This window comes from Telmatherina bonti, assembly GCF_933228915.1.
Source record: "Telmatherina bonti genome assembly, chromosome: 18".
NCBI classification, from domain to species: Eukaryota; Metazoa; Chordata; class Actinopteri; order Atheriniformes; family Telmatherinidae; genus Telmatherina; species Telmatherina bonti.
Genome location: NC_136616.1, coordinates 29,596,110 through 29,622,118, shown reverse-complemented (window position 1 = coordinate 29,622,118; position 26,009 = coordinate 29,596,110). Strand labels below are relative to the sequence as shown.

The following is a 26,009-nucleotide window of genomic DNA, read 5'->3' as shown; positions in this document are numbered from 1 at the left end:
ACAATACTGGTGTTCCTGTGTGTCCCAGCTGGGTTGCAGCGCCGCATCTTAGTTGGAGAGGGGGAGGCCACTGATTCCACCTTGTGCTCCCCAGCAGGCGTGTCCTCGCAGAAGACACAATAATATCCATTAAAGATTGGTGCAGGAGATAGGGGAAAAAAAGACAACCCTGACAGAAATTACACTGAAAGATAAACTTGTGAATAAATAAGAATTTTTTTTTTTTACCTCTGATGTGTTGCATCACTTCTTGACGCTGCGTAAAGTAGGGCTGCTTGATTATGGCAAAAATTCTAATCACGATTTTATTTTTAATGAAATTGAGATCTCGATTATGTAACATGAGTATCATTTTATCTTTAACAACAAGACTTTTTTTTTTTTAACATTAAACCGTGGCTTTTAAAAAAAAGATTATTTTAGATTCCACATATTTTAGAAAACAAACAAATAACATGAAACTTTGTCTTGACAAAGTGCAAATACTGATGTAAACTGAATATATAAATATAAGTAAGGATTAAACAACGCTGCGCGTTGTGGTGTTCTCGACTCCGCGTCGGGTATTATAACCTTCTAATACACGGTTCAGAGTTGCTTAATCCACATATACCATGGTCCCACACAGGAAACAGTTTATAACAAATTTGTATTTCTGATCTACATTTGCTCAAGTATAGGAACTGTTTTACGTTGGCCTCGATGTACGTTTTATACCAAACAACCGCTGTCAGGCTACAGCGCGTTTATCTCATCCACCTGTTAAAAGACAGCTGATCTGAACCAGCTGATTAACACGTTGCTATGGTAACGCCCCGTAACAGAGGGATATTACAGTGATTTAACTCGCCGAACTATGTATACGAAAATAATGCAGCCAGTTCTCACTGACAATGGTATAGACTATGTTTAGGTGAACTTCCACAACCTACTGCAGCTATTCTACATTGACCTGCAGCCGGAGTCGACTGAGACTGGCCGCCTGGGAGTGCTTTAGGACAGGAGAGGCTCCCGCCGCTCCTTCCTTACAGTAACTGCAGAACAATAACAATATGTGCCTTCAAGTCAGTCGCCAAAACACCAGAAAAGTCTCTAATAACTCCAGTAAGAGTTGCTAGATTTGTCGCTAGTCGCTTTTAACATAAAAAAAACTCGCCAAGTTGGCAACAGTGTCTGAATGAAACCAAAGCGGCTGTGGGAGGAGTTTACAGCACAGCGCTGCAATGCCAGAGACGCTCGATTGGCAACTGAAGACAGCAGGAGAGGAAACTGCATAGAGAAAAATAATCGCACCCTTTTATTTTTATGATTGTTGCAAACCCAGATCGTAATCGAGATAAAAATCCGATTAATCGCCCAGCCCTAGCGTAAAGTAGAAGCGTTTGGTTACAAAATGAGAAGATGATTGACAACAAAATCATTGAGACTGGATGATTGTGCAGGTGAACGAAGGTGAAGCGCTGATGTTCAACTGCAACAGAGCTTGTTGCAGGTGAACGTGACACGTCACCATTTAGTGCCATGTTATGTAGCATCTGCACTATCTTGCACACATTTGCAGCTGTGCAACAAGTTTTTCCCTGTGCATCGAGGCACCTCATCTGCCCGATGGCCGCTACACTACGACGTGTCTGGTTGTGGTGCACATAGTTCTGTTACTCTGCGCTCTGGGTTGAGAAAAAGCGTGAGCTGCCCCAACCTGTCAATCACTTCCCTTTGGAAGGTGCCGGGCTCGACTCCAGACCAAACTCTGTTTTACAGGGACCAGACAGCTTGTACAAGTGGGTCTGGTACCCCATACTCCCGGAATACAACCCACAGTAGTCCCTGGCGGACACAGTCAAATGCCTTCTCCAAGTCCAAAAAACACATGTGGACTCGTTGGGCAAACTCCCATGCCCCCTCCAGGACCCCAAAGAGGGTATAGAGCAGGTCCACTGTTCTGTGACCAGGACAAAAACCACACTGCTCCTCCTCAATCCAAGATTCAACTATCCGACGGACACTCCTTTCCAGGACCCCTAAATAGACCTTGCCAGGGAGGCTGAGAAGTATGATTCCCCTGTAGTTGTAGCACCCCCTCCAGTCTCCCTTTTTGAAAAGGGGAACCACCACCCCAGTCTGCCAGTTCAGAGGCACTGTCCCCAATATTCCTGCGATGCTGCAGAGGCATGTCAGCCAAAACAGCCCCATAGCATTCAGAGCATTAAGAAACTTTGAGCGGATCTCATCCACCCCTGGGGCCTTGCTACCAAGGAGCTTTTTAAAACCTCAGCCCCCTTGACAGGAGAGTCCACCTCTTAGTCCCCTAGCTCTGCTTCCTCATCAGAATACGTATTGGTATGGTTAAGGAGATTTTCAAAGTATTCCTTCCTGTTTTTTCTCATCTTGTCCAGCATTTAAGCAAGCAGAATGATGGTTTGGATGCTGTGTTCTGCTGAGCAAATATGATTTGCCAAGGGGAGCTTTATATATATAATGATCTCTTTGGAATTCTGGATTCTTTTTTTTTGTTCTTCTATTTTTTTTTTTTTTGCACAATTGTTTGTATTACAGAGTTTGTATAGTACTGTTAGACCTGAAATAGATAGAAAATGAATAAAATGAAAACCGAAAAAGATGAAAAAAACAGAACACACCTTGCAGAGACAGAGAGAAAAAAAAAAACCCATAAATGCATATACACGCATGCACACACATACACGAATATTAGGGATGCAACTAACAACGATTTTAACAGTCGACTTGTCACAGACTACTGAAACGATTAGTTGACTAATCGGATCATTTCTTAGGGGTTTTTTTTTTTTTATTTAGCATGAGGTATCTTTAACTATGTGGCAAACGATAATAAACACAAGAAAGATGGGTACTTCAATTAAAAATGTCTCTTTTAATCAACTTTGCTGCTAATAGGCGGGTTTACAAAAAGTAAACAAAAATGTCCTGTATTGTAAGACCATCTGACTGGAACAGTGCTCAGTCAGTATGGACATAAATCCATAATTAATAAGTCTGTCAATTTTCAAAGAACAGGGAAATGTTTTTTTTTTATATAAAAAATTAATAATAAAATCAACTAAACATTTTTTTACTCTAAACCAAGGGCAAGCACATTAGTAAAACAAAGAGCATTTTGGTGAAGTACATTCAGTGGTTAACTGCACAGTTTTAACGACTGACATTTATAGCTGAAAATAAAGTATTCAGAGTTGTTCAAACAAACTAAATGAAATGAGCAGCCACGTATTGCAGATCAGCATCACCAAGACTGACTTTATGAGGTTGGTCACCTGTTGCAGAGTGCACAGCTGCTTCCTCTGCAGAAAAGGGTCCATGGTGGCTCTGGTTTTCGGACTGCATGGATTTAATTTAGAATACTTTAGTCAGGCAGTCAGTCAGTCAAACAATACGTTTTATATTTGACGTCTGCTAGTTAGCGTAGAAGGTAATCTTACCCAGGCGACTCAAAATCTTTTTCATTTATATGCTTCCTCTTGAAATTATCATGGATCACCAACATGCTGCCATGATAAGCAGGGTCTGCTTTGCTAACTTGCAGGAGATCTTTTTGTTTGCCTTATATGTCCCCAAACTTGATACGTTTTGGTACGTGTTGTTGTTGTGGACGATACCATTTCTATGTACATTACTGCCCAGCAGGGACGCTATTGCGCATGCGTGCGACTCTCGACAGAGATCATGATTAAGTGGGATGCCTCACCCCGTTAGAAAAATGTGTCTGGTGACAATAGTCAACAACAGAATTCATTGTCGACTATTTTTATTATTGATTTTTGTCAACAACATTGACAAATTGTTGCAGCCCTAACATATATATGCTTGTACATACACATATACACACATATAAATATACAAGCCAGCCACAGATTCATAGTTCCCCTGCAGGAGGACATAGCAAACAACTGTCAGGAGCACCACAAACTAACAGGTTAAACATATATATCCATATATATATGATGTATACAAAGGATTCACCAATACCAATGGACAAAGAGAGGGCAGCTATCGTTTGCCAACTGGAAAGATGGTGGATTGATTCCAGGCTTCGCTTGACAAATGTTCCAGCATGTCTTAGGGTAACACATTGAATCCCATGTTGCCTCCTGATGTGACTAAGGAGTATGAAGGTGAGTGATAGTAGAAAGCACTAAACACAAAGAATGTTGTATGTATGTGACATTAAGTATAAAGCTGTTATGAGGGATCAACATGTGACGAGAAAAGTGCTATACAAGTACAGTATAAGTCCTTCATTATCAGAGTGTACTTGTACTCGGTATTCATGAAAGTGTTCTGATACTACAGGACCAGATACCAACCCATATTTTGCATTATCGAGGGAAGCTAATTTTGGTTATACAGGCACCTTGTCACAGCTGGGAGCATAACCCACCAAAAACCATTTTATCCTCCTTATTTATAAAGAGTCTGATAGTTGTCAAGCCTTATATTTAGAGGAGGGCCCATTTCATGTATGACACAATTACCCACTCAGTCGTTGCATCTGACATTCTGGTCCACACTCTTTACCAGTGAATTATTTAAAGAGTCTAACGTGAAAAATTGTATTGTTGTGCCCTGATACTTCTAATGCTACTAATGAGAATGAATAAGGTCTTTATTTTGATAACATTTGATAAACTTTTTGTATTTATATAGCAAAGTTCTCGCCACCTTTTTTTTTTTTTAGTTTCAGCATATAATGTTACTTCTTCTCCTGGAAGCGTTTTCTTAGTGAATGGAGCCACCGCACTGCAACTACTGAACAAGAGCCGACACTATCCTCATCTGGCACAGTGAGGTGGTCTTCAAAGAGCTTTGAGTTTGCTGCTGGAGGCCACTGGATGGTCTTCAGGAGTCATGAGCCCCCCTCCTAAGCTTGCGTGAAAAACCCACCCCATTTGGAAGCGGTGGTAAATATTTAATGGCGTGCACCTACATTTCTGAAGGAGTGCTCTGAACTTGCTCTAAGAGATGGAGTGACACTTTGAATAAAACAAACAGGGAAACAGAGAAATTGCTCTTTGTGTTCTGAATTTAGAAACACACTGTTCGGGCTTTTTTTGTTGTTGTTTTTCTTTTGCTTCCTTTTCTTCCTGTGAGCACTTGGGAGTGCCGATTTACAAATGCAGTCAATTGCTCTTGTGCTGAGTCAAATAGATTTCAGCTCAGCGCTCAGGCACTTAGATCGTCCATCTTTAGCTCTCACGGACTGTTCAGGACACCCATTTGCAGCCATTTTGCGACGGCCATTTTGTGCTATTCCATTTGCTATTTTATGTTATTTGACTTTATGATGTTCCTGAATATTTAAGCAACTCACCTAGAACTTTTGATGCAATGCCTTTGGTAGTCAGAATGAAAAAAAAACATTTTCCATCTGGTTTGTCCAAGTAAACTATATATGAAACCAGCAACAAAAGTCATCCTAAAATCAGATTTGGAGTTCACATGTTCATAAATGACATTCGGACTTAAATTTTTGGATTTGAAACTTTGAAGAACTTTTGCAGCATGGTGGGAGGTGCCTCTTCATGTCAATCAGAAGAGGGGTAACAAATCAGAAAGCCATTAGCTTGTCTTTAGCTTGTTTGAAAAGATCATGGGGACTTTTAAGGGTTTAGTTGCCTTTTAGGGACATTCACTTTCTTAAACCACATATTAGAAAAAAAAAACAAAAAACATTATCACTGCATGCTAAAGACCAAAAAAAGTATTCTGTAATGTTCTTTGATCTCATTGAGTTAAACTTTGTGTTGAAGCAAATATTGTGGGTTCATATGAAAATTTAAAGTCAATAGTCCCAATGGTAGTAGTTACATTAACCTTATAGAGCCCAACATGAAATATTTGATACGTACAGTTGCTGAGACATTTTGCATGACTTTATGGTAATAACGTCTTCTCTCTGAAGCTCTGATAGGCTCTGATAAAAAGTTGCACTGCTTGTGTTGAAAATTGTGACCAACACAGACAGGTGGGGTTTGTGAAGTTTGAAAATAAAATTGGAATTTCTTGTAAAACAAATAAAATGTTGGTCAAAAAATTAAACATTATATTTTTACATTAATATGATATAATTATTCTACTAAAAAGTCATTTTTTTCTTTTCTTCTTAATCACCGAGATAAACTTTGTAATTACAATGCTCCCCAAATTTAAATTTAATACCATATTTATGCAATTTACAGTGGATGTCATTGTATTGGATGACTTACTAAAGTCCAATGTATACCATCCTTACTATACTAAAAACAGTCTTATCTATGAATATCTCAGAGAAGAGACAGGATGCAAGACCGATCTCAAATTAGTCTTGTAAGGGGGTGCAAAAATGAAAAAAAATCTGTTCAGTAGTGCTGCATCATGGAAAGAAGGGATTTGGAACATTTTTTGGATGTAAAAAAAACAGATTTCATTTGAAGGCATATCATCATAACGTTCACGTGACTGCCAGAAGCCAACGTTTCCTCACAGGAAAGAACTTTGCACTGAGATCAGCAGTGTTTTGAAACCAGCTTTGTAAGTTGTGGATTAGTGGAATTTACAAGAACAACATATTTATAAAGAAATACGTAGATAGATGAATCAAGTCTAAAATAATAATCTTGAAAAAAGGACTACTACTACTAATAATAAAAGTACTACTAATAAAATAAAGTATTAGAATACTTTTTTTTAAGCTAAATGCAGTTTTAAGAAAATGTTTCCATGATGGCAAACTAAGCCAGCGGGGGGCGCTGGCCTCTAAATGTCCATTTCGTGTTCAGTGTATTGCTGAGGAAAGTGATGCAGAAGGAGGAGAAACATGAAAAAGACTTAATGTCACTTTAGGCCTCTTCAGCCTTCCTCCCTCTCCTCATCTCCGTCTCCTCTCCATGTCTGCAGGTGCACATGAGAGTCCTTTAGATGGGTGTATTCTTTTCAGAACAAGATTGAAAGCACTTCATCTGTAATCCATACAGAGTGTGTTTCTAAACAGTGTGTGCATGCTCATGCGCCAGATGTGTTTATGTTTATCACTTCAAAATGTGGGTTTATGCAGTTTAAGCGTGTCGCTGTAGCCATGTGTGTGTGTTTATGTAAAGCGAGTGTGTGTTAGAAGACAAGGCGAACCATTGAGCTGTTTTTGAAGTGAATTAACAAGTCAAATGAGTGCCGCAGCACCCTGCATAGGTTACCACACACACACACACACAAACACACTCCCACGCTTATCATCACAGCATCTTTGTCAAGGAAGATGAGGCCAATTAAACTGATATCACTCTCTTGATGCAGTTTAAGCACTTTCTTCTGTTTTTGTTCTTCAGTTTCTGTTGGTCGTTTTTTTCTCGACAGGACTCGCTCATTTGTCGGCTTCATTTGTCTTATTAAACCTTCCATCCTTGTTTTCTTCACCCATTTTGTCATTACACCTTTGTTTTTTACATCACCATCCCCTTTTGCTTCAATCTTTTTGCTTGTTTTCCCATCTTCATCTCAACTTTCTCCCATGTATCTTCATAAACCCCCCGCCAAACAAAAAACTCTCTCCACCTCCTCTCTCTGTATTTTCTAACAGTGTGATAAATGTCCATCTGTGATTGGCCGATGCCCCCCATCGCCGTGGCGCCCGCAAGGTCGTAAACAACAGCCCGTCTCCCCCGGCAACGTGGCGTCTCCATGGACGCGGGGCCACTAAGACGACCAACTCTGCGTGTGTGTGTGACTGAGGCGGAATGCGACATCCGACGACTGCCAAGTGTGTGTGTCTGTGTTATATATGTGGTGTGTGTGTGAGCTAATGAGCGATCATAAGTGAGCAAATGTTTTCTCTGGGTTCCACTAATGTTCAACAAACACGCACACACATATCAGGTATGTGTGTGTGTCATTAGTATGCCACAGTGAGCTGTGTCCATATGTCACTAAACACAAGCATGTTTTATTTATCCTGGAGAGGAAGGGAGGGAGAAGGAGGCCAACAGTCACTGTCAAGGGGATGGAAGGAGGGAGGGAAGGATGGAGAGAGAGGAAAAAAGCTGGCAAGATGACGGAGGCAAAGATTAGAGAGGTGAGAAGATGGAGGAGAGATGATGAACATGAGGGAAGGAAGGATGCGGATTCGGACGAGAAAGGGAGAAGGGAAGAAGACCGGAAGTTTTGAGGGGTTCATACTGAAAGGAAAGAAGGAGGCATAAAAAAGGACAGGACGGAAAGGAGCAGACTCAGGTGAGGTAATGAGACAGAATGAGGGAAGTAAGGAATAAAGGTGGGGTGGCACGAAGGAAATGAGGCTAGAAGGAGACGGTTAAGGAGGCGAGGGGGTAAAAAAAACGAAAGACAAAAAAAGGGAAAGAATTGGTGTGAAAAGAGTGGAAAAGGGGGTAAAGAGAAGTAAAGGACAAATAAAAGAGAAAAGGAGGGATGAAGAAGAAATGGATGGCAAGACAGGAGGAATAAGGAGATATAAAAGGGATTAAGAGACAATGGAAGGGGACAAATAAGGGAGCAAAAAGGGGGGAGTGGAGTGGTGATAAAAAATAAAGTGGTAAAGGAGAGAAAAATATTGGTTAAGAAAAACTGAGCAGAAAGAGATGAGAAAGGTACTGAAAGAGTGAAGAATGAAAGAAATAGACATGAGAGACAGAAGAAAGAAAATAAAGGAGAGAAAGTCAAGAAGAAAACAGGTAAAGAAAGGGTAGAGGGAGGGAGGAGAAAAGAGAGGAAGATAAGCTGAGAAAGAAAAAAGAAGTTACAGGACGGAAAGGAATGAATATCTACAAGCAGGAGGAGAGGAGACGAGTTGAGAGGGAAGAAAGGGAAGAGAGTAGGGACATGAGGAGTGAAGGAGGAGGGAGGAATGGACAGATGGAAGAGTGGGACCCAAGAGACGTGTCATTCATCACACCATCATGCAATCTGCACTCCTTCACCCTCTCTTTTTCTCATCTTTGTTTTCTTCCCTTTACATTTTTCCTTGTTCCTACCATCCACTTGTTCATTCGTCCATTCCTCATCCCTCTATCATTGGCAGACTTGCTCTGCCTTCCTTGGTCCACCTCATTTTTCCTCTTGTCCCCCTCCCACCATCTTTCGCTGACTACTTTGGCATTCGTTTTTAGGTTTCATTATCTCCTCTGGCGAAATCCTTCCTTTCTTCTCTCCATTTTCCCCTCCTGTCATTTTCCCTCCATTTTCACTTCTTTGTGGCAACAGGAGAAAAAAAACTCTATTGATCAAAAAGAAAAGGGTGTAAAACAGAAGGAGAAGTGTATGCAGAAAAAGAGAAGAGTCAGGACCACAAGGAAAGATGGCTGCCAGGAGAAAAGATGGAGCGAGGGGAAAGGAGGAGTGAAAGGAAACAGCAGTGAAATGATAAAGGAAAACAGGTGATGGAAGCAGACATGAACGGAGAGAGGGATCAAGGAAAACAGAATTTGGAACAGAAGCCTGGTGGATGAAAAGATGCAGAGTAAGAAGTGATGAAGGAAAATCATGAGAGAAAAAGGAAAAGGAGTTGACCCAAGAAAACAAGAAAAAGAGAGAACTAGCAGGATAAAACTAAATAAAAAGCTTTCACAGATTGTTTCCAATAAAAAAAATAAGAAACTTGATCAGTTCAATAACTTCAAACAATCTAAAAACCAGCTCATTTAACCTGAGAGGCAAAACTCAGGGCAATGTAATTAAAACAGACACTGCTCATAAAGCTCTTCGGCGGCTCAAAAGAAGATAGTTTAAGGAAGAAAAAACTAAAATAGTCGTCCAGCCAGACTGGCCCATGAGGGTCACCAGTTTACCATCACCAGAATCCCAATATAAAAATCAAATTATAAACACTTGTAATTGTGATATAACAGTTATGATTGATACCATAGTCACATAAAAGCTGTTTTGTGTTGAACTTGACCTTTTCATCCATAGTGACCCTATAGTGGCTGTCTATTTACAAGCTTTTTTCTTGCAAATTCATGAATGAAGATCCTATTTTTGTAAATAAACCACTTCAGTGGATGTTAGCGAGTCATCCAATACATTTCTACTCATTGGAAAAGGTATAAATATATTATATAATTGAACATAATGTAATTATGGAAGTTTGCCTTTGCGATAAATAGGAAAAGAAAATGATACAGCTGTATTTTGTAGAAGATTTACATAATATAATTATAATTATTTTTTACTATTAATATTTTACAGAATACATTAAAGTAAATCATAAATACAGATAAATTCATAATATCACCAATAAACAAAAACGTATTATTGCATATGTCTATAGATGTAAAATACTGTTTTTATAAAAATGTTGCATTGTTTATTTATTAATTCATGCATGAAAGGGTTAATTAAAGAACTCCAATTAAAATCTAAAGTAACACTTGAAATAATTATGTAAATGACTAAAAATCCATATTTAATACAAAATCTCACTTTATGACAGATACTGATGCATACACTCATATCACAAGCAAGGAAATTACTCCTGACAAATAGTTCAACCCAGAATCCGATCGTCCTTATTGATCATCTCCACTGGAAAACGAGACAAACAGCTACATTATCTATGAAAAGTGTTGTGGTTTTTCTCCTCCAGCTGCTGTAACCAGTCCCAAACTGGCAGTCAGTCAACACAAAAGCAGACATTAATCATGGTCGCTAACAGCCATGGGCAGAAGTCGCCTGACTAACTCTGGTGTTAATTCCTGCAGTTTTCAGCGCAGGATTTCCAGCAGCAGTAATAAAATCACCGCATTACTGTGGCTGACAGCTTAATGTGCTTCTTGGTGCATTTATCTCTTCTCTGCTTCTCACTGATCTCCTTAAACTTTCAGGTATTTGATCACAGGTGATCTGGTCATTATTTTTTACACAGTTTCAGTGTCTGTGCTCTCCACACATGAAGAAATTACAATGTCGGTAGAAAATCTTAAAATGAACTGTAACACGTGTTTAAAGTTTTGACTTGCTTTTAGCTACAAAACATACTACTATTGATTGACTGCAGACTTTCTTGGACTCATATGAATTTAGTATAAAATGGGATGATACTTTGGACTGGTTTGTTGGAATTAGCACCGACTGGAGTCAGAAAGCAGACTCTAACTAGCATTAAAATTAAACTTAAAACTTATCGTTTTAGTAAAACTTGAAGTTGGAAGTAGTTTTAGCTATCCTTTTAGCTTAGCCCACAGTGCTCTAGGCTTTTCCCTCCATTTTTTCCCTTTACTTTTTTTCCTCCATGTACAGATATTTGACCTTAGTGACATTTTCTTATGTTTCTCTTTTTCTTTTTCAGCAGTTTTCCCTGGCTTTAGGCTTGTTCTCATGGAGGCATCACTTTGTTGGGACAAATGTTTATTCTTTAAAATCGGTGAGAAACACCGTCTGATTATTCAGAAATTCTATGTTTGCATGGTTAATGAGGAAATGTGTGAAGCATACAGTTGACATTTCCACTTAACTGATGAATTAACACGATTTAACAAGGTTGGAAGTCTTAAAAAACAGCTGGTTTAAATGGTAAGGAATTATGAATGTCTAAAAAAAATAAAAGAATAAAAATTAAATGTGGTATATAAAAGGCGCAACCCAAACCTTGTTCCACTGCAGACAACGTTTCTCCGGAAGTTTGTAGTAGCCAGCCCAAAATTTTGTTCAGATTTTTGCCAAGAACAAGAACAAAAACAAAGTTTTCTGTTTCTGCTGAGTTTGTAACATGTTTTAAAGTCATGGTGCGCATGAACCTTTTCTATCCCTAACCAGTTATGATGGATCTAGTTAGTTTGTTCTTTATTTACACAACAACAGATAGTTATAACAATAGTTTTTGACATACTGTGCAGTCGGGGTGGGAAAATAGAATTAAAAATTGAATATCGGGATTTTTTGCTTAACAATTTTAAAATAGATTTTTTTTTTGTTTAAAAAAACAAACATTTTTTTCAAATAAATAAAAATAATTCATTATAAATTTTTGGTCATTTTTTATTGTTTTTATTGATCTTTTTCTTGTCTTCTTAGGCATTACAGCAGGTCTAGTTGATGTGTTGTTTTTTCCTAATTGAAATCAAGAATAGACAAGCCAATAAAAGTTTTGTACATTTTTTTTGTTTTTAATCGACAAAAATAAGCAATATGGAAGAAGTGTGAAAATTGCAATTAAAATCAAATTGGCACCCAAAAAAACGGAATTGAAACGGGACAAAAGCATATTGTCACAGTCCTACTGTGCAGTGGAGAGTGAGAAAACCAAACAGATCTACAAATCACAACAAACAGACATAATAGTGAGCATATTAATCAGTTTTTTACTGCCTATTAAAAGTGAGTATTTTCCCTCCATTGTCGCCCACTGCTAAGTGCATGCTTAGGATGAGGTATTGAATCAATGATTAGATGTGATGCAAACCAGTGGTTTTCTTAGCGATGCAATTATTTTTATGGACAAGCTGATGTGAATGCCATCCATCCATCCATTTATTTTTTGTTTTGTGTCAGGAACTCAGCAGCTACTGGGTGACAAGCAAGGTAAAAGCTGGACTGGTCACAAGCCCATTGAAGGGTTTTATACAATCACATTTATGACTAATGTGGATTATTTAATGGACTATAATAAATTGTATAGAAATGGACTGTCTGTAAAAGTGCCTTGAGATGACTCAGCTGTGAACTGGTGCTGAACAAACTGAAAGCAAACAAAATTTCACCTGCAAATGTATACATTTTAGTTGCATGGTTAAGTCGCATCTAGACACAAAACTTCAAAGCAAATTTAAAGAAATATCAGGGATTTGTTGTCAAATTAGCCTCCATTCACCTCCTACATAAGAAATTTCTCAGCTCTATAACAATTTCACCTCTATTAAAGTGTCTACCATCAAAACTTCTCCTGCCACTAGGTGGCGCTGTAACAGACAAGCAGATCAGGACCATAAACTCTGCTTGTGAAATAAATCATGATCTCAATCTCAAAGGAAGATTAAAGAAATAAACAGAATGAAAATGAAGCAATCATTTTGCACGTCTCACCGGTGTGGGACAGCAGGTTGGGGGACAGAAGGCCGGGGAGTCCCGGGTGCAGCAGCCTGGGGCTTTCCTGGATCCCTGCACCAGAGCAACGTTTGGGAGGTCGGCCTGGACGAGAGCTGGAGGGGAAGAGGCACAGAAATGGAGATGAATCACCCCAACTCTGAATCTGATTTTCACAGCTAGGCAGAGAAATGAGGGCACGATATCGCCTCATATCGATCTCACAACAAATACATCAGCAAGAAAAGGGTGATAATACAGTGACTTCAAAGCATTTCAATTATCGTTTTCACTTAGGTTTGAAAGAATACATTTTAATTAATTAAATTACATTAATTTAAAAAATATATATTGTTTGTTCTTTTATTTATCATATTAAATTTAGGTACTTACTCAGCATGTCCTCTAAGATGTCAAAGTTACTTCATGCAACTAAAAACAAATCTAAAAATATTTCTTTTATATAGAAAAGTAACTCAATATAAACTCTTTCAACATGTCAACTTATGTTTTATCACATTTTAGCACCATATAAAACAACATATTGGACTGTCAATTTGTTATTTTTGATTTCCTACTATATCCTCAATCACATTCACAGTTTAAGAAACATTTCCTCTTCTTGTTTTTTTAACACTTCAGGCTTGTTTTACAGTTTCTTGGGTCTCTTGGGTTCTAAAAGGAAAAACTTGTGAGGCACTCTGTTGGCCGAGTGTCACCTCAGCAGTCAGACGCTAACAGCTGGATGCTCCAGCAGGCACAGTGGATCACTCAGACGTAATGAAATCACAAACTGAGAGTAAACAGCAGCTTCCAAGTAGGTTTCATTGGTTGATGGACTGGAAAAGCCCCCCACCCCACCCCGCCCAAAAAATGAGGAAAAAAAAAACACTTTAGGTGGCATCTAATTGGGTGTTGCTGCACAGTGTCTCAAAGGAGTCACTCCACAAGCATATTTTTCTCATCTTTAAGTACTACAACCAACAGAAATCACACCCTAACACATCTCAGTTTTACTATAGAGCTTGATCAGCAGCTCTTTTACAGTAAGTCTGAAACCCGGGGGAACAATTACCAATAAAGGGAGCATTTTAACAACCTGGGAGGGACAAAATAGTGCTCACAGTTACCTTTACAAATAATTTGTATTTTATTACGCCTGCAACACTATTATTTACACCAAGTGCATCAAATATGATAAGTCACCAGTCAAACTAGTCAAAGATTTTGCGTTTGTTGTCCGTAAGTCGTTTCTGGTACGGTAACACTTTATTCTACAGTTATAAAACAGAAAAATTAGGTAAAAACCTTTAAATAGTCCAGTTCCATTAAATTATCTGGACTAATATTTAGTTAATATATAAAATGTAACTTTACTTAGCGTAATAAATGATTCCATGATTTCCATGATTTTTAGATGTCACAGGGTTGTAAAATGTATTTTTATCTAGAGTACTCTGCAGTTGACTGATCACCTGGTAGCTCTACTGTAAAAAGTATAATAATAACAAGTGAGCAAGCTCATAAGAAAAAACGCTACTATTTAAAGAGTGCATGATGATACAGTATTTATCGCCTGAGATTTTGTGACATTCATCATAAGGATAGTCCACAATCTGTTCTCCTACTACAAAAAGGTAAAATAAAGCTGCAAGATGAAAAGTTTATTTAAATATTTAAAGTACTAATGTGTCAAACAGAGTTTTATGCAGTTTTTTCCAAAACATCTTCAAATATTCTCCAATATTATTTCAAATACTCACTAAGAGAATCAGGCAGATGATGGGAAACATGTCAACACCTGTATTAAGAAGCACCTTTCTCACATACACAAACGGATGGATTACATGTTCTACATGTACAAGAGAAGCTGAATATACACTCAACACAATCAAGATCCCCACCCCCCGCCTCCCCCAATTTCTCTCTCTCTCTCTCTCACACACACACACACACACACACACACACACACACACACACACACACACACACACACACACACACACACACACACACACATAACCTACTCTATTATGCATGTGCACGCAGGCATAAATAACCACACTCAAACACAAGAATACAGTAACTGCACACATGCAATTTAACATAAAGGAAGGTACACACACCCACACACACACTCAGGAGGTGCGCATGCAGGCCAACTCTCTGCAGGGTGGCTAAGTAACAGATGGCCGTCCAAAGTCATTTACACCTAGAGAGAGAAAAAATAAAACCTGTATATGACAAACACCACAGTGTCACTGCATGAGAGCAGAAATGAATAAAGAAAACTTAAAATGTATATGCAGTGAGCTAAATAAAGGTTTTAAACTGAAAAATATAGACAGAAGAACCCAATATTTAGGTTTAGCTAAATTGAATGCAATATAAATGTCAAAAATAGGCCAAAAAAAAAAAAAAAGCTAAATTGGGGGGGGTCTTTTTTTAATTATCTAACTTTCAATAATAGATTTAGTTACATCAGATGTTCTAAAAAATTACATAAATGTATCGTAAATATTGCGAATCCATGTGATCTACTTTTTTAGATATAGATTTACTGTTTTTTTTTATGTTTCTACTTCATTTTCCCTTTAATTTTAATGTAAAACTCTGCATTTCACTGTTTCACTTCCCTTCCCTTAAAAAATGTCAAAAATGTAATGGTCACATGACCATTTATGTCCCGTTTAGGGACATGTAAATGTGAAAAGTGTGTTTCTATTACGCTTTTGGGTTTTCTATATCAAAATATCTGACAAAAACCACTTCAAGAGAACAAAAATAAATTCTTGTGATATTTAGGTTTTGTGCAATTCTAGGCGTAATGGAAACACAGCTTGAGTGAGTTCGGTTAAAGCAGGCTTGAACTAAAGGTAACTTACAGACTTTACGGATTTGTTGTCCCCAACATTAAAATATTTTAAATGTCTGACCAAAACAATAAAATAATATAATAAGAATAATAAAACTTTATTGATATATCATTTGTTAAACAAAGATACAAAGTGCTTTACACAGCAGATAATTAACAAATTTCAAAATAGCTCAAGACATCAACAACAATATGAAACATTAATAAGTTTTAGGGGAGCAGTATTAGACCTGGAATGATTGTATAAATAAGTATAACGTAATGTAACCTCTACATATCCAACCAAAGACAAACTCAGTTAGCTAGCATGAGAGCCACCTGTATGGTCTTAACCACTAAATAGGCTAGCATCACAACCAGGTAAGAAAATAACTATTCCAAAAAAAAATCACTCGAAATCCTGATCCGATTTGTTCGCTCAAAACAAAGTAATCAATAAACAAAGGAACAGAGTGACCAAAGTTATTTAGTCTCCAGCAGCCTAGCAGAAAATCAACCTAAGGGACCTAGTATCCGCTAGCTATATAGCACTTAAACCCTCAAAAGCTAGCTTAAATTATGCTTTTTTAGACTGTCAACAGGATAGTAATTAACTATAACCATAAAGGTTAAAAACTTCAGTTAGATATCTTTTGTGAGTGTTGAATTAATAACTTTTTTCTCAACCAACCAGTCGAGGCAGATGGCTGCCCTCCCTGAGCCGGAGGTTTTCTTCATGTTAAAGGGGAGTTTTTTCCTTCTCACTGTCGCCTCGTGCATGCTCAGGATGGGGGACTGGATCGAAGTCATGACTCAATGCAATCAGTTGGTTTCTATTATAGGATATAAATGAACTGGCTTGAAATGATGTGTACCGGTATGTTGATTCGTGTATGTAAAGTGCCCTGTGACAACATTGTTGTGAAGTGGCGCTATACAAATAAAGTTGAATTGAAAGTTGAACCAAATTTTCATATTAATCTTGCTTTTTATTCAAGACTTCAAGGTGATCTCCTTGAAGTACAGTTTAAAAGCTTTTTAAAATTGCAACTCAGCTAATGCTAACCGCTAACATAAAGTTTGAGAAGGAAAGCTTGTTATGCATAGCAACAGTTACTAAAGAGGGCGGGGCTTACGGTAAAGTCAGTTACTACAGTACTATAACAGAAAGGATGTCAGCTTTTCAGGAACAAGTTGAGTAAATCGGTCCAGTCCCACTGGGAGTGGGGGAGTCTGGGAGGGTGGGGAGTGCTAAAAGATGTGAAGAGAAAACGACTGCAAATGTTTTTGGGTGTGATCTGTACGTGAGAAAAAAGAAAAAGATGTACACACAAAGACAGAGAGAAATGCAAAGAAGCATGAGGAAATGAAAACACGAAGCTTCACTTTTCTTCTGAACTCTACTTCACCTCCCCCCCCTCTCTCAATCACACTGAAACACACCAACATGCACACATCTTTCCAATAAACACACTATCACCAATGTTTTGTATGGGCTAAATTACACACACACACACACACACACACACACACACACACACACACACAGGTGTTAGCATTCAACCCTTAAAGCTTTTCCATCAACAACCTCCTGCTACCTCTCAACTGCTCCTGCCACACAATAGATACATGTTACAGTACCAGGTGTGTGTGTGTTCATCTGCATCCATCCATGTGTAAGCAACATTAAGATGTGTATCCACAGAATCCATGCCGCGTGTGCGTGTGTGTGCAAAGGACACATAATATCGCCTCCTCATTAGCCTTACAGTTCTTTGTTCAGAGTAATGACTGCAGTGTGCGTGCGTGTGTGTGTGTGTGTGTGTAAAGGTGTGTGCGCGAAGGTGTGTGTGTGTCCCGTAGGGTTGCCATATGTTGGGCATTAATCCTCGTCAATGGTCCACTCTCCTTACAGCACCGAGCACAGGAACAAAGAACAGGTCACACACACACACACAATTCACATAGAAGTGCTCACCTAAAAAACAGGAGGCTAACATACTCAACATGTTACAGATATGTACCCACAGTTGTGCACGGCATGAAAACGTCTGGCTACACACATCTATACACACTTCACAGGCAGTCCATTGACCTACATTCATTTGTTAACCCTTAACCTTGACCGCATTCAAACTTTAAACAGTTTTATCCTCCACTCGTTCACATTTCCTTGCTGAAACACTCATACAAAGTCAGAGCAGCACAAGTAAGCTAGCGACCTTTGACCCCTGGCCTGTGCACATACCCACATTCACACTAAGATAAAAGAGTTGCAGACATTTTTCTAAATACATTTAGAAAGCCAATCAGATTTTAGTTCCTCTGTGGCATTATTTGTTTAGAAAGCAAAGACGAGTGTGTTCAATGGAGTCAAGAACAAGGTTTTGGCTTATTTTGGTATTTTTCAACCTGTTCTGTTTTGTCTGGTTCAATCAGACTGTTATAGTTCACCATTTGTGATGTTCAGGTGTGTTAACCCACATGGCTGCTTAGTAAATTACATCAAATTGGGGCTGAAATTTGGCCAGACTAGACGTTCCATTTGTAATAAATTTCTCGCTTGAATTGTTTTGTATGGGAAAAAAACTTGAACCAAAAGAACATTTGGCAGATCAGCTAGCGTAATTAACTACAGATTCATGAACACAGTACAGCTGGACATATGAATATGCATTTCCACTTTAACATGTGGCCTATTTTATTGTATAAATATTACTTAGGTATCCAATATGGGGTTTTTTTTTTATAAGCCTTCCTGGCAAGATTATCAATAATCAAAGTCCTCAATAATGTACATTTTTCATTGTCATACACCACCCTCCAGTCTCCACTCCTCTTGATACTAGCCCTTTTTTCGGTTGTTTCCCCCAACTCTGGAAATCTCTCTCAAAGTTATCCATGATTAATCTGACCAGTCTTTGTAAAGAAATCTGATTAAAATCCATCTTTTTTTTTTTTACCTGATTTTAATTGTCTTAAATTATTGTTGTTGTTTTTTTTGTTTGTTTTTTGGTTTTTTTATGTTATTGGGTATCTTAAGTAACGTTTTATAAGGTTGGGTCAAAACCAAAACTAGCCTCGGAAATGTTTGCCCATCCTAACAAAAGTAGGATGCGGTGAGAATCATAATGATTTTTTTTCAACTGAAGCCCACCACACACAGACAGTAAATTATCCAATAAAGATTGCATTACCTCCATGGGTCATAAAAAGCCCCTTATAAATCAAATGTATTATTATTACTATTCATTTTTAAACAATACAAAACACTGGAGTACATATGAAGAAACTTAACTGGTAATAGTTCAAATGTAAATGACACACAGGTCTCTTAACACTTGCATCAGTTTGCTTTATGGAGGGGAGAAATAAACAGAAAACTTTCAAAGGTAAATATGTCATTGTTTTATGTTAGCCTGTTTTATTCTACCCAAGAGTACACAGGAACAGGAGCAAAGCAAGCTGCAGTAAAAAGACAGTGGAACAAAGATGAAAAGTCCCTTATGGATGTGTTATAAAAAACATCAGAATTAGCATGCATACATTGGTCCAATTAACCGGGGCTCATTCTGAGATTAAATCGCACAAATGGTTCAACAAGAAAAAGATTCAGTTCAGTGCTGATACCTGCAGAAATGGCATGGCTCACTAAAGGGAAAAATGGCTTTAACTTCAACTTAACCACATTTGGTGCTTCTATGCACATGTCTGAGGACTATAAATGTCATCAAATAAACTATAAGGACTGGAACCAAAAGCAAAAAGTAGCTAATCAAAGCTAAGCTAATCCTCTAGCAGTCAAACCTTCTTAGCTGTGTTGTTCTGTTACCAAATTTTACGGATTATTTCTCAGGTGTGGCTACGCTGTATTCGATGGCCTTAACTTAAAAGTGAGTGAGTGTGTGTGTGTGTGTGTGTGTGTGTGTGTGTGTGTGTGTGTGTGTGTGTGTGTGTGTGTGTGTGTGTAAAAGAGAGAGAGAGAGAGAAGACATGCTAATCATGCAAAGACCTCTGCAGATACCCTGAGTGAAATCTGAAGAGGATGTAGAAACACAAGAGACTGTCTGCTGTTGTTTTAACAGTGTTTCTGTTTCATCATCTGGGAGGTAAAAATGTTGGGATGTTAAATAAAATGTAGTGCTGACACTTTGAAATGGTTGCTGCAGATATTTTAATGTGCTTTTATGACCTTTTAAATTGGCCGAAATATTCAAAACATGCCATGAATGAAAAAAACACAGAGCTGACATTTCTCACACACACACACACACACACACACACACACACACACACACACACACACACACACACACACACACACCATCTGACGAGCCACCTTGAAGTAAGTCTTCCCACTTTGACACACGTCCCCTTGCCCATCTTTCCAAATGGCCGTCTCTATGGTGACGGAGCCTTGATCAATACTCCGTCATTGGCTCTGATGGCCGGTCAGGGTCAGTAACGTGCACACGTACGCACACACATGCACAAACAGGCATGGCGGTGAATAAGCACAGACTCACTAACGCGTTTGACAGATTGATTTAACTCAGAACGTGCAGAGGTCACACACACCAAACACACACACAGCGTAGTTTATCAAAGCCTGATGCGGTCAATACGTTGGTCAGAGTGAGGGGTCAACCCTGTTTAGCTAAAATCTTTCATCTTCCACTCCCTTCTTTCATCTCTCCATCAGGGACTGATCTGTTTACCCCTTGTTTTCTTTCTTCTTCTGTCATTTCTCCTCCTCTTCTTCATTTGTTGGTTTTCTGTTTCACCATCTTGAGATTAACTTTCTTCTCTGTGCTGGTTCGGTTTCTCGAGATGAATTTTTCCTTCCGTGTTTGTTTTTTTCTTTTTTAAGAAACATGGACATATAATAAGGGGTTGTTTCCTAATTAATATCTTATATTCTTATTTAACTGTGTTTTGTTGACTTTTACGCTAAAAAAATTATTCTAGCTATACTAATTATCAACTGACAGTGAATAAATAGGTGTTTTACAGTAGAATTCTGATGATTAGTGGTTAATTATATGCATTTCCATTGCATTTTCCATTGCCCCCTGTGGTGATAATTAGAACTATGCTTTTGTTATATGTTGTATTTCCACATTGTTCAAACTCCTTTATATCCTAAAAGCACAGCTGTGTCATGTTTCGGTGTTTTTTACTGTTTTATCCCAATAGGTCTAAAGTATTAAGTAATCTGTGGAACCAAATTTGCTTTATTTTGAAGTTTAGCGGTTCCTTTTATTTGAAAGCAGGACTTTGAAAATTGTGATGGGTTTCAGGTCTTCAGGCAGGATTAAGTTTAGAGAAAAGACTGTGGCTTTGATTTATTGTTAAACAAGTCAAAAAGCTGCATTTTAAGTTGCAATTCACTGTTGTTACAAAATGTTGTGATTTATTAAAAAGAAAAGATTTAAAAAGTTTCTCAGGCTAAAGCCGATGTTTGAAGATTTTTGCAGAAAAGTACTTACAGTGTTCAGGTAATATTTTGCAACTTCTTAGATACACAGTGTTTTCTTTCCTCATAACTCACATATTAAACTCTTTTTCAGTGCAGCATCACCAGATTACATTGTTTTTTCAACAAACATCTGTAAGTTTTACTATTGTTTTTTCCATTAATTTGTCATACCAAACAATATTGTTTCTAATCCTGTTTGGTCTGTTTGATTCAAGCTGTGCTCTCAGACAGTGATCATCCTCTGTATCATCAGCTCACTGAGCCACAATGATCACAACAACTTTCACAGATTGACCATTTTCATTCATCTGTGACACCATGGATGTAACTGCAGTAGAGTTTCGGTATAAATACAGCTAGTGGAAGAGCTGAAATGAGCAAAGAGATAATTAGCATTTGATCTTCAGAAGATCAGGGATTTAGATACAATTAAAAACCATGTAAAATGTGACAAACAGGATTTTTAACAAATGAATTTTTTTTAAAAAATTAAAAAAAAAAAAAAAAAGCAGGAGTTCGAAGACAGGAAAACAGAGATACAAAAATTATAAGTAATTTTTTTTTTTTTTTGTTAACTACAATGCTTCAGCTTGAGTTTGTTTTTTTTAAGCCGGCAACAAATTAAAATTATTCCTGAAAATCAAATCCTATACAGCTGAAGCTAATATTCAAATATGATTTTATATAGGGATCTTTGACAATAAAACTTTTGACAATAACACAACAATTGCCGGATGTACAGCCTGAGAAATCTTCATTCAAACAAAACATTTCCAAAAGCTGAGGAGCCTTTGGAAATATATTGATAGCCTGAGCAGCAGCTAACATTAGCATTTAATATTACTTCTATTTTCAATGCATCCATGCATCCATCACATTTGTCTTCTTCTCACCACCTGTCTCGATTTCCACTATCCCTCACCTTGAGTTCAAATAATGTCACACCACTGCCTATTGATTACCTTATTATTCTTTATCAGAACTGCTGTTTTGTTGGCTTTTATACATTTCCTTCTTTCCATGTAGCCTTCCTTCATTTCACTCACACACACCTCTCTGCTTTCTGTCTCCCCACATCTCTCAACCATCATAAATTGTGTCACCGCCTTACATCCTCCCTCCATGTGTGTCTTCACTCTTTGTTTGTCGCAGAAGAACAATCTATTCTTTTTAAAGAGACACCAGAGAAATGGGATATATGTCCGTCCACACACACACTCATACGGAGAGGCATCATAATCATGGACACTCACGGACTCACAAGAAAGAGAGAGGAGAGAGAGATGGATGTTTACTTTCCTCTGGGCTTCCGCCTCTTTGATTGGACAGATGAATGACTTCATTGTGTGTGTGTGTTTCCTTCTCTCTCTTTTTCTGTCTTTCGTTTCAACATTTAGAAGGAGAGAGAGAGGTGGGAAATAAAGAAAGACAGAGAGACAGAGGTAGGGTGAGGTAAGCAATAATAAGTATTGATTGATAAGGGAAGTAGAGCGAGAATAATAAAGGAGAAAAAAAATCACCTTAAAACATAGAATGGAGGCAAACAGGAAAAGTGTATTGATTAACTGGTGGCACCTTTCTCCTTCTTTTTCTTTCTCTCTATTTATCTATTACTACTTACTTACTATTCATCTTCCCACTTCCTGTCTTCCATCCTGCACTTATTTTTTCACATTTGGTTAAATTGCAACTCAATATATTCTTCCCGTTCATGTACTTTTTTTTCCCATCTCTTCACTTAGAAAATCTCTGGCTTTTTTTTTCTTTCTTACCTCTACCAGCTATCTATATAGCTACTCATCTTTTAATAACACATTTATCCATCAATCATGCATCCTTTGTATATCTATTTGAATTTCTGTTCATATTTCTATCCACCTGTATTTTCATGTTTTGATTGTTTACACCCCTTTTATTCATTTTTATTCATTTAATCATAAATCATGCCATTTCCCATCTTTGTATCACTTTAGTGATTTATCCCTTTAGTTTTTACATCACAAATTTAAACATGCAATTTCCAATCATGCATTCTATGTAAACATACTTCTATAACATAGGTGCAGTAAGAATTTTTTTTTACTTTTTCAGGTTTTTTTCCAATGATGTAATCAAATTGTGAATGCCACAAGTAAAATTTAAAAAAAAAAGATTATTTGCAGTGTTTGTTGATGTATTAAATATAAAGACCTTAACCTTGTACAAAGACACAATATCGCGTCACTGGAAACATTAAGATTGTGTGTGTGTGTGTGTGTGTGTGTGTGTGTGTGTGTGTGTGTGTGTGTGTGTGTGTTCTGCATCTTTCCTCATGAATTGTCTATAACTTCAAAGCACAGCTGAGCCGGACAGCATAAACCTGCCAAAAATTCAATTTCATCTGTCTGTATACGATTTGTCAATATGAAAACCAGTCTGTAAATTCCGTGTGGATTTTTTTCAGACAAGATTTGTCAAAGCAAAGACATTTAGAAGGGTGAAAGGATTCTGCAACACTGCCGAAACCCAAGTAAATCTCCATTTTTCAAAAAATACAAAAAATTTGGCACCTACAACAGACTTTCTAAATCTGATCACCAAACTGAGCAATCCACAACAAAGAATTGAGACAGATAACAGAGAAACCAGTGGGTGTTTTTTGCGGAGGTGGCAAAACCTTAGAAAGGGACTATCATCAGTTCAACACTTCATCAATCAGCTTTTTATGGTAGAGTGGTTAGATAGAAGTCATTCTTCACAAAAAAAACTAAACATCCTGCTGGATAGCACCTGAATAACTCAGACCACAAGTGATTAAATCGTCTGGACTGATGAAATGAAAAGCTATCTGACCAGAGCTGCCAACAACATGTGAGAAGTAAACAGGAACTGTGTACCACATCTCTAATACCAGCTCTGTTGGCCAACATGGTGAGAGCGGCGTCATCCTGTGGGGAAGATGGATGCAGAAGACTGAAGAGCTATGCTGAGAGAAAATATTTCTGGAAGGACGGGAACATGGCTGGCTTTTCCATTTCAAATTGGTCGACCTTTAAGTGCTTTTCCTAAAAAGAACAAACTTCAGAGCAAATCAAAGTCCATTTCCAAAGAGGCATTAACCCTCTATGCCAGGAGTGTCCCAAGTCAGTCCTAGAGTGCTGCTGTCCTGCAGGTTGTTTCTGTATCCTTTCTCCAACATACATTCAATGGATTCACCATCCGATGAGCTTCTGCTAGGTGGCTCAGTAATTTGAGTAAGGTGTGTTGGAGCAGGGACACATGGAAAAGCTGCAGGATTATGGCCCTGAAGGACCGGAGCTGGACACCCCTGCTCTATGCTCTATTTTTAAGTTCCACGATGACTGAAAATTGTTGCAAAAACCAGTAACAAGATCAGGCATGTCGTTAATAGAGCAACTTTACCGGTTGGTGTCTGTCCTGCTGCTTGAAAAGTTATCAGAGCCATGACTTCATTCACCAGCTCAAGATGTCAGTGAAGGAATAAGTGTAGCTGTACATGTTGATCTGTCTTTCCTGTCATCTCCACCCCAACCAGTCGAGGCAGATGGCTGCCCTCCCTGAGGGTTCTGCTGGAGATTTTCTTCCTGTTAAAGGGGAGTGTTTTCCTTCCCACTGTCGCCTCGTGCATGCTCAGGATGGGGGATTGGATAGAAGTCATAATTCAATGCAATCAGTTGGTTTCTATTGTAGGCTATGCATGAATTGGCTTGAAATGATGTGTATGTAAAGTGCCCTGTGACAACATTGTTGTGAAGTGGCGATATACTAATAAAGCTGACTTGAAAATTGAATTGAATGAGAAGTGAATGTTTACGTGTGAATTCTGCAGCCTTTTCCTAAACCCTCCTCAACCTGAACAGGGCAGCAGATCGGTTAGGATTTAACCCAGGTGTCAGTGGATAGGCAGCAGAGCTCACACTGGACGGGTCACGAGTCCATCACAAGGATAAATAAAGAATACCTGCAGAAGTTCGATATTCATTCATTCAGTATCCTAACCGCAAGTCCGATGAAGGGTCACGGGGAAGCTGGAGCCTATCCCAGCAGTCTTTGGGCGGAAGGCAGGGTACACCCTGGACAGCTCCATCATCCATCGCAGGGCAGAAATTTGATATTTCAATTTTAATTTTTTAATTTAAAAAAAAAAAAAAAAAAAAAAAAAAACAACTCCAGAAATCAGTTTGTTTTGTCTTTGCATGTCCATTTTATAATAGTACGTACAACACTGAAAACTTACATGCACTGCACATCATCATCCTCCTATTTACACACCTCTACACTCATGCTATCATCTGTCCATACATCCTCTTTCTTCCTCCATCTTTCCATCCATCTGCCCCCCCCGTTCCTTTCTCCTTCTCTCTGAGGAGGAACAGGTGTGCAACGGGACAAGAGACAAAAACACTCCTGCATTTTTAACCAGCACCCATTAAATATTAAACACTGCATACACACACACACACGCACACATTCACGGCGCGACACACAACTGCTGACGAGACAAGTTATACAGGTCGATGGGCTAACGTGTGTCTGCATGTCTGCGTGAGCGTGTGCGAGTGTGTGATGGCTTTAAGCGTCATTACCTTACTTCCTTGGCATGTGGGAAAACACACACACACACACACACACACA

At 38.3% G+C, this 26,009-nt stretch overlaps 1 protein-coding gene across 1 annotated transcript in view; it reads right to left on the bottom strand.

The window, feature by feature from the left end:
• The window catches only part of LOC306769044 (dachshund homolog 2-like), a gene marked incomplete at its 5' end in the record, with an annotated part of 113,864 nt that overhangs the window by 39,323 nt on the left and 48,532 nt on the right, over nucleotides 1-26,009 (bottom strand). The window contains one exon of the mRNA XM_079257544.1: nucleotides 13,042-13,157. Coding sequence (XP_079113670.1) covers nucleotides 13,042-13,157 — 116 coding nt within the window. The remainder of the gene's footprint in view (nucleotides 1-13,041; nucleotides 13,158-26,009) is intronic.